At 51.0% G+C, this 15,177-nt stretch overlaps 1 protein-coding gene across 6 annotated transcripts in view; it reads left to right on the plus strand.

The window, feature by feature from the left end:
* Positions 1-15,177, plus strand: part of Cdh23 (cadherin related 23) — a 332,359-nt gene that overhangs the window by 176,155 nt on the left and 141,027 nt on the right. For all 6 annotated transcript variants that reach the window (XM_035452205.1, XM_027388310.2, XM_027388311.2 and 3 more), the window contains 2 exons: positions 1,833-1,982; positions 2,394-2,552. In XM_035452205.1, the coding sequence (XP_035308096.1) occupies positions 1,833-1,982; positions 2,394-2,552 (309 nt within the window). The remainder of the gene's footprint in view (positions 1-1,832; positions 1,983-2,393; positions 2,553-15,177) is intronic.

Below are 15,177 nucleotides of genomic sequence, written 5' to 3' on the forward strand. Positions count from 1 at the left end.
ACCCTAAAACTCTGCAACCCAAGAGGCTCAAAGTAGGACTGTCCATACAGTAGTCTCCAGGAAGCTGTTCTGGACTGGGGGTTCTGGTGTATTCCCTATAACCTGCCTTGACCCCAGAATAGGCTCAAAGGAGCTTGACCCCAATATCCTGTCCATAATCCCAATTCCAGGGACAGGCACAGCTGCCCCTGCCTCTGAGAACTGATAGACAAAAGTGGCTCATCTTGCTAGTCAAGTGTGATACCCACCTACTGGTAGGTAGGTAGAAGACTCCACGTATGCAAGTGCCTGTCACCTGCTTCTGCTGTTCCTCAGAATTCCTACCCTGGCAGGGGGGGACCAAGTCAGCTCAGCATGGAAAGGCTTCTGGGGCCAGAGATGCCTAGTTGTCCAGTCTTACCATGAAGAGCTTGCAGAAAGGAGCCCCCCCCCCAACTCCCAGGTCCCCTGGAAGGCCGTGATTACACTGCAGCCCTGTGTTCAACCACAAGGGGCCTGTCCACTTGGGTGGAACATTAGATGGATGGGTTACATAAGAGCCAGAGACTCATCTCGGTTGGTGACCACTGAACACCTGTAGCCAGGGCTGGACAGATACTTCTGGTGGGGTGCACACCCCATGGAGAGGAGTTCCCCATGAAGCAAGAAAGGCCAGATTCAGTCAGCAGGCTCTACACCACTTTCAGCCTTGGCTCTACCCCCTGAGCTGAAAGAGATGAGATCATGTGGTCCTGAGCAAGGAAGTGCACATGTGCGTGTGCACACACACACACACACACACACACAGACACACGCACGCACACACACACACACACACACACACACACACACACACACACACCACACACATACACACACACACACACACACACACACACACACACACACACACTCACACACACACACTCACACATGCACGCACACACACCCATGAGCCATAGCCTACTTACGTAGTATGTGTCAGGTCCTAAGGGGAAAATGACCAAGGTAAAACACTGTACAGAGATGGAAGGAAAGGCTGTGTACCCTGAACCCTAAAGCAATGGACTAGAGCTGCTAATGCAGCAGCCTTAGCATGGGTCTCCAGGGAGTGAGGCACACAGTAGTGTTGTCACCCAGTTTCCTGGGTTATTTCCATGTCCTGTACAGCAGCCCAGTGTTCTTCTAACACATTTTCCCATCCTCTCTAGTACCAGTCCACTCTAGCCACCTCATTTTCTTTTCTCTCACTGCTTTCTACATCTTCCTTCATCTCCTCATGGCTCTTCTACTTTTTAAATTTTACATCTTATTTATTTAGTCTGTGATGGGGAGGCCTGCCACAGTCAGAGGACAACTTGCAGGAGTAGTTCTCTCCTTCTACTGTGTGGGTCCTAGGGATCGAACTCACATCTTCGGTCTTGGTGGCAAACCCATTTTTACCCTCTAAGCTTAGTGCCCTCTCTCCAGAGCTCCCCTTGGATTTTCATGCTGGGGTTCCTCTCCCTCTTTGGCACCCCACAGATGAGAAAAAACTTGGAGGTAGGAAATTAAATAGACATGGAGAGGGACACTTAGTATGTGACAGGATGACAGAGCCAAAGAGACTCCTTAAGCCTGGAGTTGGGGATGGAGATGGAGATGGCCAGCATTATCCAAGAGAAGGGCAGGACTCAGAGAGGCGGGGCAGGAAGACACCCCCCCCAGCCTGTGTCTCCTCCAGTGCACTACAAGGCAGTGTTGCTGGCCTCACCCTCCAGCACCATCTGCTTTTGTATTCTGGCTCCAGCCCCTGACCTTCTGCCTTCTGCACCCTTTCCAACTGGTTTTTTTTTTTTCTCACTCCTACCCAGGGTCTGAACAGCATGTTTGAGGTGTACCTGGTGGGCAACAACTCCCACCATTTCATCATCTCTCCAACCTCCGTCCAAGGAAAAGCAGACATCCGCATCCGAGTAGCAATCCCTCTGGACTATGAGACTGTGGACCGCTATGACTTTGATGTAAGCCCCCTTCAGCATCTCCTTGGCCTACCTGGGGAGGTTGAAAGGGAGGCTGGGGAAGGTGGAGTAGCATCCCTTTAAGTCCTACCTCCTAGCTCTCCTTATCTCCCTAGGGTTCTGTCCCAGAGAAGCAACAGAGATGGCAAGGGCTAAATCCTCAAGGAAGGCAAGGATAGGTCCAGGAATAGGGGCCAATTTGCAGACCCACCTCTGGTGTCCCTGCGGTCCATGTTGGCCAGTCCAGTCCCCAGGACCCCTCCCTCCCTGATGAAGGCCCTGTGGAAGGATTGGGCCTTGATTCTAGCAGATGCTCAGGATTAGACCCAGGCCAGACACAGAACGACCTTACAGGAGACAACAAAGGCTCCAGAAAGGCATGGGAGCTCATGCAGCTCTATTCTGCTCCCCTAGCTCTTTGCCAATGAGAGTGTACCCGATCACGTGGGCTATGCCAAGGTGAAGATTACCCTCATCAACGAAAATGACAATCGGCCCATCTTCAGCCAGCCTCTCTACAATGTCAGCCTGTATGAGAACATCACCGTGGGCACCTCTGTGCTGACAGTCCTGGTAAGTCCCCATGTCCAAAGGGGTGATAAGCTCTTGGATATTCCCAGGGACACTGAACGTCTGTGTTTCAGGTGCCCCCAAGTGCCCAGAGGCTGTTGGTTGGTGGATGACAGTGTCCAAACTCTCCTTGAAACAGGGAAAATGGACCAGACTGTGTGGCGATAAGATAGGGAAAGAAACTTCAGTATTGTTTCTTTTCCTTGAAAGGCATGCATGCTAGATAATCCCGGAGCCCTAGAAATCCCATCTAATCAGTGGGCTGTCCAACTTTGAGGAAAATGACCCTCCCTATCTGAGTACAGCAGGCTCGCTGATGCTGCCAGGGAAGCCTCAGATTCCTTTGGCCTTTGACAAGCCCCTATCCCCACCTGTAGTGATTGTGTGTATGCCAGTCAAAGTCCTTGACTGCAAGAGGCAGAAACTCTATACAGTTCAAGTAAGAAAGTATTAGTTTATATACCTTAAAGGAGGAAGTGAGTCTAGGCTGTATCCAGGTGTTCATTGGCCCAGCTCAGCTCCCCCCCCACCCCCCGTGGCTGAGAAGGAACAAAGTACCTCCAGATTTCTTACCAGTTTATTAATGCTAGTGGAGGAAAAAATATTTTCTTTGCAGTAGCTCCAACAAGTGCCCCAGAACTGATCTGAGTATCTGTGTTATCCTGGTACCACCTGTCTGATTCTGACATGCCAGCTATGGCTCACACTTTCCTTAGTGGAGCTAGGATGTAGGGATTGGTTCTGTTCACATTATATGGGCTGACAATGCAAAAGGTGCGTCTATTATAAATGTGAATTGGCCACTGCGCAGATCAATATGGCAGATGTTACTATAAAAGCTCAGGTTCTGACCCATCATAGGCACTCAATAAATGTTAAGTTACCACACCCCCGTTCTTGTGCATGAGAGGCCCACAGGGGCCTTGCTGCCATTTCTTGCTCCAAGCTGATGTCACCTGCCGTAGCAGGCCCCCACCCTGAAGTGTGTTTACTCTGTTGACAGATGGTCTGGAGCAACACTGGGCCTCCAGGCCTTTCCATCTGACAGTTATTAATATTTCAAACAGATGTTTAGCTAGTCAGGCCGTCAGATGGAAACCCAGAGTCTGCCATAGTGTTCTCTGAATCCACTGTTTCCCAGCCTGGGGCTCCCCCAGGCTTCACCACAGCGCTTCAGCAATATATCACTCATCACCTTGGGCTCCAGGACCCTCTTCTAGCCTCTAGGCCCTACCCAACAAGATGTATGAAAAGGCTCTGGGACTCGAAGCGAACGTGTGTCTCACACACACCATGGAAAGTCAGGGGCAAGGGCGCCAGACAGCCTGTGATAAATGAACCAGGAAGGTGACAGTGATCATGTCCGTAGGTCAAGAGCCATGTGTCAAAGAATTCTAGTGTGTGATCCAGGCCTGGTGGAATCAGGGCACTCACTCCTGGAGTCCTTGCTGGGAGCAGAATTCTGTTTGCATTTGACACTCCTGTAGATGAGTGGTTCTCAACCTTTCTAATGCTGCCACCCTTTAATAGAGTTCTCTATGTTGTAGTGACCCACCCCAACATGACTGGATCACTACAAGCGTTTTACATGCGAAATTATTAAATGCTTTAAAAATTATTTCATTTCTACTTCATAACTGTAACTTTGCTACTGTTGTGAATCGCAACGTAAATATCTTCTATGTAGGATATCTGATAAGCAACCCCTATAAAAGTGTTGTTGGATCTCCAAAGGGGTCACGACCCACAGGTTGAGAATCATGGCTATAGACGGTGGCAGGGTTGAACTCCTGTAAAACAGGGCAGAATCTGAGGCATGGGCTGAAATGAGTTGTGTCCTTCAAGATGGATATGGCCAGAGCATTAGTAGGCCTGAGCCTGCCACAGACCTAGCTAGCCCCATCTCTAGTCCTGCTCACTCTCCTCCCTGCCTTTTGGGGGGGTTATTCACCCCAAGGTGCTGCCAAGTTCCTGGCAGGTAGTCGGTTTCCTGCCCATACCCCATAGTGCCCCCTCTTTGACCTCCCAGCTTCACCCCTCCCATGGGAGCCCTATCCTCAGTCTTCTAACCACCTGGCCATCTTGGCCACTCTCTTTAAATCCGGGTCTCCTGTTTCCCTTGTCTGCCTCATAAGGGGCCACAGTTACAGCCGCCTGCTCAGAGACTGTGAAATTCCTTCTCTCTGACCTTTTCCACAGTGTTATTAAAATGTTTCATGGGCAGTTGTGTCAGGAAAAAAATTATAAAGAGAAAGGAAGATGTTTTAATTTGCACCACAGGCTAAGTGGAGCCTGCTGCAAGGGGCTTGCCCAGCCCCCACCCTGCCACAGTCCTGTTTCTGTGGTGTTTTCCTGTGCTGGGGAAGTGATGGCATGAGAATTGGCCAGGAGAAGCTGACTGTCATGTCCAGTCTGGGCATCCTAGCTGGAGCAGTGGAGTCGGACCTCTCATTTCTCTGCTGGCTGGGTTTTTGTAGCCCAGGTTTAGAAGTCTACAGAGTCCAGTACTTTCCACTGCAAGGGTGGGGAGTAAGAACCTGGAAGTCAAAGTCTGACCTTGAGCCCAGCTCTGGTTGCTTGCTTGGGACATCCCTCCAGAGTACTTCCTGCTTAGCATGTCACCTGAGAAGCCAAGAGAGTGGGTTGAGTGTGGCTGGGGTTGCTGCTGGACCTAGTGCTCAGAGCACTTGTGCTGGGGTGGGGGTGGGGTGGGTGATGGGGATGTCTAGGATGGCCCTTGAGGACCAAGACCTGTGTCTTGGTCTCTTACTGCTACAGTAGCAATACTGCTGATCCAGCTGCATAGTTGAGGCCCTACCATAACCCATGCATAATGTGGCTATCATTTCTTACCCGGTAAGTATCTTCTATCATTTTGATTCTCCATATGAGGAAACTGAGGTTGGGGGTGGTTTAAGTGGCTTGTTCAGGGCCCCAGAGTTACTAGGCAACCTCAGATCTCAAGCAAAGGCTGGACCACAGAGGAACTGTGCTGGACCACTGACTCCTTTCCGCGTCGTCCAGGGCTGAAGGCAGAGAGGAACCAGGGAGGACTCTGTAGATCCCAGAGAACAGGCTGCATGGTCACTCCATGTGGACCCCCAAAAAACCTCAGGCACCATTGGGAGAATTTCTACCTCTGGGACCAGAGCAGAGACAGACAGAGAGGCATGGGACTGTGCCCAGGGAAACAGGAATATCAGTGTGGCCCAGAACTGTCTGTTCAAGAAAAGATTCCTGGTATGAGGTATAGCAGGATGTCAGAAGGGCCTGGTAGGGTTTGGGGGTGACACAGGATGATAGGAGATGTTCAAGATAAATGTAACCATTCGTTCATCTAACAGATCTTTGTTGACTGCTTGCTACATGCTAGGCGCATGGCCCCGAGGACAGTGTGTATGGGTTTAGTCCTCAGAGAGTTTACACTGCCCTGGAAGGACCTGGCACTGAGAAATGAGTTCCTATATCCTGTATAGGAACTGTGATGGAGGCCAGATCACCATTAGAAATGGCCACAGGGTACCTGATCCCGACTAGGGTCAAGGAATACTTCTCTGAGATAGTGGCACTAAAGAAGACATCAGCAGATAAACTAGGGGAGGGAGAACATCCAGGTGAGTGAAAAGAACATGTGCAAAGGGCCTGTCACCAGAGTATGGTGAGGTGTGTGGTGTGCAGGGGGCTGAGGTTCTGTTTCTTTGAGGCCAGAATCCTCAAATGTCTCTCTTTGATGCAAACTGACACCCACTCCCATATGCCCATCGGACTGATGTTCAAATAGGGTGGCCACTTTATATCAAACTACCTCCAGGCCCTCACCTGCTCTATGGGAGGCATTTGGGAAACAACAGTGCCAGGAGCCAGCCAGGTTGTAGCAGCTCGAGTTCAAGACTTTTAGCTGTCTATGTTCCCTGGTAGGGGAGGGGAAGTGAACTGAGGATGAACAGTGTCTGGAAGGCAAGCCACCCCTGGGACAGGCTCAGTTGACAATTCAGGTGTCTCTGACTACTACAGGGATTAGAGGCAGCAGGAAAAAAAGCAGACTAAGTGAAGGCAGACAGATGAGGGTCCAAACTGGGAGGGTCACTATTGTCCTGTGCAGGGCAGAGTACCACCTCCCAGCTACAGGCAGACAGGCCTCAAGGAAGCAAAGGCAGGCTCCCTTCCCACTCCATGTCCCAGTATGTTCAGATGAGGCTACTGTGTTCTCTATCCGGGTCATAAGTCACCCAGGAGGACCTAGAATCCTGTTTTCCTATGGCTAGCCACTCTTTCTCTGGGACTCAGCTGCCTTTCCTACACAGTAAGAAAGCAGTGCCACCTTGGCTGCCAGGGTACCCAGGATGGTATCGTGGGTATGACTGGTACAGGGCATACACATAATGACTTATACTGTGGTTGGTCTATCTGCCACCCTAAGGGCAAGCCTATGTCTACCACGATGAGCTTGCCAGTCATAAGCCATGAGACCTCAGTTTTCTTCTTTTTGTCCTGGGGATGCTTTGCTACCATCCTTCTAGGGGGCGGGGGTTGTGAGGATGAATGAAGAGGTTCATCCTCAGTTCATTCAGGAGAACCACTGGTCCTGCCAGTGTTCCCAGTGGTCTCTCTGCAGCACCAGCCCCCACAGTACCACTGATGCCCAAGGGAAAGGGGAAGTGATGTCATTGCCCCAGGCTGGCCTTGATGAAGGCCAATGTCAGTACTGCACAGTCAAGCCTAGTGGGCCTCTCCTATCAGCTACAAGGCCTGGCTCCCAACTCTGCGACTGCTAGGCACTGTGACTGTCAACCTCAGCTGGCCCAGCAGCTTGAAAGCCCTGGCTCCCATGCTTTGGTCTCTGGACCTTTACCTGCCCCGCCTCCCACTCTGACTCCCTGGGCGTCAGGCCTCCTCCCTTGGCACAAGGACTGAGCTCCTGCCAATGTCGACTGCAGGAGCCCAACACAAGGGCTCCAGCCTCAAGTCACCAAACACAGAGCAGCAGAGTAAGCCTGGGGGACAGACAAGAGCCCTGAAAGAAGTAGAGCAGGGGCTGCAGGGGGCGGGGTCTGTGCAGTTGTTGGGGACCTAGACTCCAAAGGTCCATGCAATGCCTTAACCTAAAATTCTCCCTGCTGTTGAGCAGTGCCCCAGGGCTCCTGTTGCTCAGGCCCTGCTCATCACGGAGCTTGCCCTGGCTGCGGGAGGTGTCTAATTCCCCACTTAAAGAAACTCATGGGCTCTCCACAGCTTTCACCCACTTCTGCATCTCCCAATCGATCCTCAGACAAATGCTCACTTGGTGTCTGCTCTGCACATGGGCTACTCCCTCTGCTCACACAAAGCTTTTCTCTGTGCTGATTGCCACATTAGAAATCACTCAAACGTGGCCACCGCCACATCACCGCACTCATGGATTCTGAGGTCAGAGATGCAGAAATACTCAGGGGCTGGTGATCCACCAGCAGGGTCTGGAGGATTCACCTCCACAGTGGACTGTCCTGGACTGTCCCAGCTAGCGCTAGACCAGTGGTTCTCAACCTGTGGGTCACAACCCCCTTTGGGTTTGAAAGACCTGTTCACAGTGGTCGCCTAAGACCATCAGAAATATCAGATATTTGCATTATGATTCATAACAGTAGCAACATTACAGTTAGGAAGGAGCAATGAAAATAAATTCATGGACCCCCCCAACGGTCACCACAACATAAAAAGTGTCTTAAAGGATCAAAGTATTAGGAAGGTTGAGGACCACTACCCTAGACACTCACTGGCAGCTGAGTTTAAGCACCTGGACCTGGGTTGGCATTCATTGCTTCTGTACCCAGGCTCTGATTGCACCCCTCACACCTGCTCACCCGCATCTGAGGCCCTCGTCCTCCCTTCAACTCCTCCTCCTTTCTTTTCCTAGTATCTGCTGTGCCTTCCCTCTGTTTATCCATCTCACTGACTGGAAGAGCCAATCCACTGTGCCCACCTCCAACAAGAAGCCCCTCTCCCGGGTACCCACCTCTCCTTCTGTGCTACCTCTTTCTCCCCCAGACCCTCACCTGCTCCCTGACAGGTGTCATCACCTGGGGCTGCAGCACACAGTGGGTTTGAGTCCTCCGTGAGTGAATGGATGATCCAGGAGGCACGTATTAGGATAGAGCATGACCAAAGGCCCCATGGGAAACTGAGGCCCAGAAGAGGTAACTAGTGTACCTAGGTCACTCAGTCAGTCAATGGCTTTTGTTTGTTTGTTTGTCTTTTAATCCTTATTCGTGCCGGATACCTCATGAGTCAGGCTTTGGCATTCTGTGTGACCCTAGGCTACCCTTGTCCCCTCTCTAGGACTTGGCTTCCTATTCAACCCAAGGAGAGAGTCACCTGGGCATCTTCTAAGGCTTCCTCCCAGGTCAAGCAGGACTTCAGAGAAGCAAGGTGAAGGCCAGGAACCAAGGCTAGGACACAGAGATGGCGGGAGGCAGGGCAGAAAGTGGGCTGCCAGCTATGGAGAGCGGGATGAGAAGTGAGGAGACCCACTCTGCAGCCTGAATGGGGAGAGGGTCAGAGGCAAGGGTCTTCTCTCTACATAATCCCCTCCCCCAGCTCTCTTGGGGTCTGAGATTCACCATTCTCTCCAGTTCAGCCACTCATACACAACTCTGTGTCTCCCTCACTCAACTGGCCAGGCACCTTCCAAACTCACCTGGAAAAAGCTTCCCATGGGCCCACAGACAGGGCGGCAATCTTGCCTCCCTCTCCCTGCAGGCTCCTAGGGCAGACTGTTGACTACCTGGGTTCTGGACTCATCCTCTAGGCCATGACAGACCCGAGTTCCTACCTTAGCAGCATGAGGGAGGGTCTCCTCAGGGTCACAGTCCAGGGCCTACCATGAGCAAATGATCCTAGAGAGGTCCCAGTGTCCATCCAAGGTGTCTACCTGATGTCCCAAGCTTCTGAAAACAGCTCAGCTCGCTGTTTCTGATAGCACTGGTGTGACTTGATTCTACCATTGCATGAAGCTGCCAGCAGAAATCACAACATGAATTATTATTTGGGGAGATGCTCACTTAGCCCATTGGGTAGGCCCCATCTGGATAGTTTCCCAAATCTCCCAAAAGACAGGAGGTCAACCTAGGGAAGACAGCCCTGCTATGTTAGCCTAGAATCACCCCCCATCCCTCAGCAGGCCTTCCCAAAGGTCCATCCTGATTCACCCCCACCCCCACCCCTCCTGCCACCCCTTACCACTGGCATCTTAATTGACCTCCTTGTTCTCAAAGCCCTAGAGACCTGAGACTCCAGCTGTGCTTAAACAGAACAAAATCTCTTCCAATTTCCCCACCGTTTAAAAGAAAATTGAATTCTTTATCTGCAGCCTGGGGAGGGGGAGAGGGAGGGAGAGGAGGAGGAAAGGAGAAAAATAGGAAATAGCAGGTCACCTGGCCCTTCTCCCAAACTGGCCCGGAAACCTTTGTAGACACAATGTCCCTCCATTTGGGGGATGCCTAAGGCTGTCCCTTGGGACCCTTTTGGTAGGCTCTGGGTTCGTGTCCTGTCTTCCCGTAGGAATATGTGTGGTGAGGGGAGCTGAGCTGAGGAAGCTGAGCTGCTGACAGTGATTGACAGGTCGGTGTTCCTCAGGCTGTCAGGCCTCAGTGCTTCTGGCCTGTGTTTATCTCCTTAATCTAAATATCAGTCCTAAAACCAAAATAGGATGGAGCACAAGGCAGGACAGGTGCTCTGGAGACTTCCACATGGAGAGGGGCTGCGTTTGCAGGAGAGGAGGAAGTGAAAAGGGAGGCCAGAGGGGCTTCTGGCTCCTGGGCCGAGTTAGGATAGTAAGCCAGGACCCCACCACCACCTCTGCCCTTGAAGTGCACCATCCTGGCTTGTGTAAGATCTGACGGTTTTCAGAGAATTAGCAGCCTTCCAGGGCTTTGGTTTTTTTACCAAATTGACCTATTGCTGTTGGGCTCTGCAGGGCTGCACAGCTTCTGTCACAGGTGTCCCCAGAACCCACCTCAGTGGGGAGTCTCAGTGTGGGGAGATGCTAATGGCCACCGACCTCTACCCCAGTAGTAAAGCCAAAGGGTACACAGTAGCATCTCAGACCTGGTGATTGGATCCCATTAGTTCAGTTCTTGGGCACCTTATCTCTTTTATAACTATCATACGGAAGACACAGGTCCAGGGAAGCTGGAGGCCCACCAGGGCAGCCAGCTCCAGAGAAGCTGAGCCAAGACTGTAACTCCAGCTGTGTGACCCCAAGCCCTCTACTCCACTCCTTCTTAACCAGGGCTGGTGTAGTTGTCCCCAGTTCTGCAAAAGTAGGCCTACCTACCCACAGGTGGCTTGGAGCAGTACCCCACTAGGGACCCTGAAGTCCTCTTCTGGAAAATAAAAGGACTAGGCTGGATGCTCTCTAAGCCTCAAATGCTGACATGGCTGGAAGGATGTCCGAGGGTAGATGAAGCACCCGAGAAGGACACCCAGATGTGAGCTGTGGAGCTGGCTCTGTGGGCTCAGAGTAGACTGACTCAGCTGTGCAACTGTGGGAGGGGTAGAAGACATGCTTCCTGCAAGCTCATCTCTAGGGTGGCTCAAAGTCCGTTAGGCGCTGGCTTACCTAGTGTTTTTCAAACCTTATTTTGGCATTTTTGTTTTCATTTTTTTTTTTAGACGAATCTCACTATCTAGCCCTGGCTGGCCTGGAATTCACTATGTGGACCAAACTGACACAAATTCACAGTCTGCCTGTGAATTAAAAACACATACCATATGAACTCGTTTAACCTCATGATCCCAGGACATGCCTACATGTTCTAATGCCCCAGTATTTTCTATTTCATGCCACTGCACATAATTTGGGGGAAAATGTACTCATGACCCATTAGAATTTAGTACCCACTCGTTTTGCTTCTCTGGGTCTCATTGGATGAGGAAGAGTTGGGGGGCACATTAAATCCAGGAGTGTCCAATTTTCAGCCCATGAGTTGCAGAAGTATTCTCATATTTATGTTGCATGAGATTATGACATGACATTTTCATCTATGAAATTCATGCCCCCAAACCACACAATCATGTTGCAGAAAGAAAACTCTCTCTCTCTCTCTCTCTCTCTCTCTCTCTCTCTTTCACACACACACATACACACACACACACAGATACACACACAATCTCAACACATTTTAAAAAGTTGATGGTTTTGTGTTGGGCCACATTCATAGAAATTCCAGGCTGTGTGCAGCCTGTGGGCCACGAGCGGGGCACACCTACACTAGACTGATTCCATGAGCAACTACTGGGGACTGACCCAAGTGCACCACCCCTGCTCTGCCATCTGATGGCGGTGGTGGTAGTGGTGACAGATTTTCATCCAGTCTTTAGACACCAGCTTTATCCTGGCCCTGCCACGTCTGAGCTGTGACTTTGAAAGGCATTTACCTTATGCCAGCAAAGACCAGGATAGCTGCCAGCAGCAGAACCCTCGCTTCCACCCCCTCGTGCCGCCCAACAATTGCTTATCCCAGACTGAAGTGTGTTTGTGTCCCATATAAAAGCAGTACAGGGTGTGGAGCCTCAGATGGCTCCTTCAGGTACGCTTCCTCACCACCCGTGGTATGTAACCCTCATCTTCACCCCAGCTATCACATCCATACTTTAAACTATAGGATGGAGGGAGTGAAAAAAAAAGCACTTCCCCTCCCCCACACTGCACCTATAGACACCTGTTGGTGTCTGCAGAGGCCAGAAGAGGGCGTCAGACCCTCTAGAGATGTATTCCTGGCAGTTGTGTGCTGCCAGACCTGAGCACTGAAACTCTGGACCTCCGCAAGAGCAGCAAGTGCTCTTAACTGCTGATAGGCTCTCCAGCCCTCCTCTCCTTCCCTATCCAGGGTTCCTAGAAATACCTTGAAAACTTCTGTTTACCTTTTATTGCCCCAAGCTGGGTCAGGAGGCCGTATTTACCCACACGGGAGGCTGAAAACATTGTCTTTCCTGTTAGTGTTGCACCACCTTAAAGAGAAAAATCAAAAAAGTTTTCTGTTAATTTGATAAGCAGGTGAGGATGTCTAGTATCTGTCAGATAACCTCATTGAACTTCAGTTTCCTCTCCTGGAGAGCATGGTAATAACACTTTCACTTTCAATGCATGTGTTCTTCCTTCCTTCCTTCCTTCCTTCCTTCCTTCCTTTCTTTCTTTCTTTCTTTCTTTCGTTTTTTTGTTTTGTTTTGTTTTCAAGACAGGGTTTCACTGTGTAGCCCTGGATGTCCTGGAACACATTATGAATCTCAAACTCACAGAGATCCACCTGCCTCTGCCTCCCAAGTTCTGGGATTAAAGGCATGCGCCACCACCGCCCAGCAATGATGCTGTCTTACAGATTTGTTTTGAGAATGCAATGAGGTAGTGCAAGCAGAGAGCTCAGCACATTGCCTGGCACAGAGGAGGAACTCAGCTATCGACAGACATAAACGTGAAGTTGCTTGTGCCACGTGAAGCACCTTTGGTGTGCATCAGCCATCATATCCCTACTTATGACAGCCTAGTGAGGCCCAAATGAGCCTCCCCATTTTATAGATCAAGAAGCTGGTGCCAGATGGCCACCCAACTGTGGATGGCAGTCTGAGATTATGTCTCTAGGGTGCGGATAGCCTTCCCTTAAATGAGCATCACAGACTCCTTGGGGCAACTGGACCTCCCCTAGAACTAGGCTGGGAAAACGGATCAATTGTGCTTCCTTTGGGAGTACAAGGACCTGAAGTTCAATTCCCAGAACTGTGGGGGTGGGGAAAGAAGCCAGGTGAGGTGGCCTGTGGTTATAAACCTAGCCTGGGGTGGGGGTTAGGGACACAGGGAAGCACTGATTGACAGTCGATCACTGAGGCCCACTGGCCAACCAGCCCAGCTACTTGACAGCCCCAGGCCAGTGAGAGCCTCTGTCTCAAAAGCCAAGGTGGTAAGCCACTTTCCCTCACCCAAGAATGACAGGGGAGGTTGACCTCTAATTTCCATATGCTTGCATACACACATGAACCTGTACACACACACATGACCTTCTCGTGGGTCATGAGATGACTCTCACCTTGCTGAACAGATCCAAAGCAGATCTCTGATTACTGGCTTCCCAAAAGAACTCAGAGTCAGTGCCTCTACCTACCAGCCACCTTCCTTCCCACCATCGGAGAACCCAGACTGGACAGGAGTTCCCTTTGGGCTCCCACTGTGTGTGATGAGTCCTGAAACCTAGAATTAGAAGATTTGGGTCTTTGACTGGTTGAATGATGAGGGACATTTTGCTCTGTAAGCCTCAGCCCCCTTCCCTCAATAGCTGCAAAATGAGAATGCCTCTAAGCCCACTGTCTTTGAGGCCAGATTTAAACAGTGTCCTTTCCCAAGCTTTTAGGCTATTCTGACAGCTGGATGGGAAAAGGGGACAAGAGTGTGGAAGCCCAAAGGGCATGAGCCTGGGACAGGACTGCTTCTTGGTTCCTAACAGCCACGAGACAACATCCCCCATGCAACCCTGGGTTAAAAAGTCCAGGAGAGTTAAGGACTGGAGCTACAGACCCTGCTAAGCTCAGGCCTGGGATGGTACACATTCCCAGCCATGAACCTTGACCTTACTTTGTTGTGTCACGTGGGACTGTAAAATTCATTAGGGCCTGGCAGGTGGAGTGATGGAGATGTCAGGCAGGCAATCGGGTGGGTATTTAATCTATCAGATGTGAGGCTTGCCATTTAGCGAGCCAACAAGAGAATGTAGAATCGATATGTTCATTAGCGACAACATGTGTTGTCCCAATCAGCACCCACCAATGACAGCAGGCACAGGCGGCGTGTCACCCATGTGTCAAATCACCTTGGAGAGAGAGCACGTCCCTAGTGATCAGTCCCCTTCCTCCAACAGCCAGCTACCCCCTGCACCTTCCAACTAGTCTAAAAGCTGCCAGTCACCTGTATAGCCCCCAGAGGAGGGGGCAGGGTGGTGGATGTTTCAGGGAGGGGACCCTGGTGAGCGAGCTGTAGCACTGGGGAGGCTGCTCCTCCAGGGGGTTGATTGGACTGTCTTTTCTCTTCCAGCCCATCTCCTGGGTACTCACAGTCCCTCTAAACTAAGCTTCAGATGTGTGTCTGTCCTCACACCTCTCCTCTACCACATAATCCCAGCTTGATAACGGCCATAGAGAGGTCCAAGTCCTTCTGATTACAGATGTCTCACCCTCCCCAGCCTGGCCCCCTCCGTGTCCCCGGGAAAATGGCTTTCTGCGTCCAGTTTGCTTTGCTTGGTGATCAGATGTGATTGAAAAAATAAAAAAGAAAGAAAGAAAGAAAGAAAAGAAGTCACTCAGTCGCATCTTCTTCAAACTTGAAGGCATAAGAGAGGAGTCTGTGGAAGGGCCAAAAGGGGGTTTTCTTGACCCTTCTTCCTCTTCCTCCTCCTCCTTCTCCCTGGCACGGGAAAGCCAGGCAGATCAGGGCTCCGCTCTTGGTCTTCCTGGTTGCTGATTATAGAACACTGAGCCCCTTGTAGCTGTGGGACCCATGAAAGCAGCAAGCACGATGCCATGTCCCCATCCAGCCTGAGGGCTCTGTCCTAGGTCAGGAGCCAGCTAGCCTTTTTCCTTAGCTCCTGTCAAAGTATGTGGGTAGCGA

Source organism: Cricetulus griseus (genome assembly GCF_003668045.3).
Source record: "Cricetulus griseus strain 17A/GY chromosome 1 unlocalized genomic scaffold, alternate assembly CriGri-PICRH-1.0 chr1_1, whole genome shotgun sequence".
Taxonomy (NCBI): domain Eukaryota; kingdom Metazoa; phylum Chordata; class Mammalia; order Rodentia; family Cricetidae; genus Cricetulus; species Cricetulus griseus.